The 2,625-nt window shown below is 39.7% G+C and overlaps 1 protein-coding gene across 6 annotated transcripts in view; it reads left to right on the forward strand.

The window, feature by feature from the left end:
• Positions 1–2,625, forward strand: part of Vps8 (VPS8 subunit of CORVET complex) — a 359,227-nt gene that overhangs the window by 58,378 nt on the left and 298,224 nt on the right. For all 6 annotated transcript variants that reach the window (XM_008831321.3, XM_008831320.3, XM_029562651.1 and 3 more), the window contains one exon: positions 2,085–2,209. In XM_008831321.3, the coding sequence (XP_008829543.1) occupies positions 2,085–2,209 (125 nt within the window). The remainder of the gene's footprint in view (positions 1–2,084; positions 2,210–2,625) is intronic.

Genomic DNA, 2,625 nt, shown 5'->3' on the forward strand with positions numbered 1-2,625 from the left:
AATTCAAGTATATTGCTGGTCCACCAAAGTATAAGGTAGTCCTGACAGTAAGGACTATGGAAAACCCTATTATAGGCAGAAATTGTAGTAGCATAGAAGATATGTGATGCTATAATTATATTCAAGAAAAGTATAGACTAAAGAAACATTTAAATAATTTGGGTTAAGTCGGAATAAGGTTTAAAAATTAGGCCGGCCTTGGTGGTGGACACCTTTAATCCTAGCACAGGCAGAGGGAAGCACAGGCAAGTAGATCTCTATGAGATCAAGACCAGCCTGGCCTCTGTAGTGAGTTCCAGGGGCTGCTGGGGCTACAAGGATACCTTGTCTCAAAAAAAAAAAAAAAAAAAAAATAGGGGGAGGTCAGTCTGGATGTGTGTGAAAAGCTATAATTGTGTACTTCTAGACATGAAATAGTGATGTTTTAAAAACACACCAGACTTTGTATATTTATGAGTTTATTCTCTTTTGAATATTTGTCTTGGAAGGCTAAAATAAAACTGTTGTATATTTTTTGTGTGCCAGATGTCACAGACCATTAATTGTTTGAGGACCTCTTGGGTGGCAGAGGTGGGAGAACGAGTTTGTGAACACAGGAAACTAGCCTGACAGCTCTCATTTTGGATGGGAGAGAGTGTTCACCTAATAGTCTCTGTACCTGAGAATGAATGCCTGTCGGCTTTTGAAAAAGGATTTACTTTGTTTTAAATTATATATGTGTATGTCTGTGGTATGTGTCTCTGTGTGTATGTCTGTGTCTGTGTGTGTCTGTGGGTATGTGCACATGAGTGCAGGTGTCCTTGAGGGGACAAAGACATCAGATGTCCAATTATAGGTGGTTGTGAACTACCTGACGTGAGTGCTGGGAATGGAACTTAGGTCCTCCAGAGAGCAGTATGTGCTCTTACCCTCTGAGCCATCTCTCCAGCCCCGCCTTATAGAAGATAGGTTTATAATGTGAAAACTATTCAATTCTGGGTTAAGGAGTTAATGCAGGGGGCAGCTCTAGGCTAAAATTTTAACAATACTTATTTTATGTGTGTGTGTGTGCCTGAGTGTTTGTGCACCATGTGCATGCAGTGCCTGAGTAAATCAGAAGAGGGTGTTGGAACCTGTAGAACTAGAGTCATAGGCAGTTATAAACCACCATGTAGGTTCTGGGAATCTAGCCCCGGTCTGGAAGAGCAGCTAGTGGTCTTATCTGCTGAGCTCTCTCTCTCTAGCTCCATTTAATTTTTTTATCTCATTATTTCAAGTGGGTATGATCATGAATTCTACACAAAATAATCATTACCTAGGTGAAGTAGGGCAATTTCTTTTAATTATTAGATGATATAATTGAGTAAATGTTTGAGTACCCACTAGAAATGCTTAAAAACAATTTCCTGAGGTAGTTTGATCATTTACTCCAAAATTTTATTTTCAGTGTCCTTTGCTTAGTATACCTTTTCTATATGAATAATACCAATGTAATTTCAGCTAAATTCTAAATACATTCAGAATTTTGAATTTAGAAAATTTGAATTTGTAAGTTATTTTCAAAGAAAATAGCATTTGGGGCTAGGGTGATGGCTCAGTGGGTAAGGGCACTTGCTGTGAAAATCAGAGATCCTGAGCTCAGATCCCTAGCATGCATGTAAAAGGTGAGTATGGTAGCACATGCCTGTAACCCTGATGTTGGAGGGTAGAGAAGTGGATCCCAGGAGCTCGCTGGCCAGCCAGTGTAGCTGAACAGTGAGCCTCGGAGTCATTGGGAGAGCCTGTCTCAGAAATAAGGGGGAGAGTAATAGAGGAAGACTCCCATCATCCTCTGGTTTCTGCATAGGAATATGTGGGCACCTGCACCTGCATACACATACACACATACACAGACAAATAGAGAGTTACACACACACACACACACACACACACACACTAAGGTGGCATTTCTTGTAACCTAACATCTTGGAAATAGCAAAAATACCAATTCTAGGATGAGGCAGAATAGTTGGTTTAAGAACATCATTAGAAGGGTTTGAGTGTTATGTCCCTGTAGGTCTTACTTTTTTTATATTCTTAATATCTGGGTCACTTGCTTTCTTTAGATCAGAACCAAGCATTGCGACTCTGCTTGGGTAACACTAGTGTTGGAGGGCAGTATGGAGCCATCTCTGCCCTCAGCATCAACAATGACTGTTCAAGACTTCTTTGTGGCTTTGCTAAAGGACAGGTAAGTTGCCATTTCCTTCATCTACAGGATAATGTTAAAATAAAATATGAAACATATATTTGGATATGTTTTTGAAGACCAAAATATGAATTATAAATAAATATGTGCATAACTGATATGCCTGTTAGTACTAGCCTGAGATTTGTTAGTCGATGACTTTTGTCTTATTTAAAATTTTAAAATATTGTTACTGACTGAATATGAGCCTATAGTTTTTGATGTTCTAACTTGTGTTTATCTTGGTAAATAGCTTTTAAAAATATATTCCTAAACTGGGCGTGGTGGTGCACGCCTTTAATCCCAGCACTTGGGAGGCAGAGGCAGGCGAATCTCTGTGAGTTCAAGGCCAGCCTGGTCTACATAGTGAGTTCAGGACAGCTGGGGCTACAGGGAGACCCTGTCTCTAAAAGACCAAA

This window comes from Nannospalax galili, unplaced genomic scaffold (genome assembly GCF_000622305.1).
Source record: "Nannospalax galili isolate Female #2095 unplaced genomic scaffold, S.galili_v1.0 scaffold315, whole genome shotgun sequence".
Classification (NCBI taxonomy): domain Eukaryota; kingdom Metazoa; phylum Chordata; class Mammalia; order Rodentia; family Spalacidae; genus Nannospalax; species Nannospalax galili.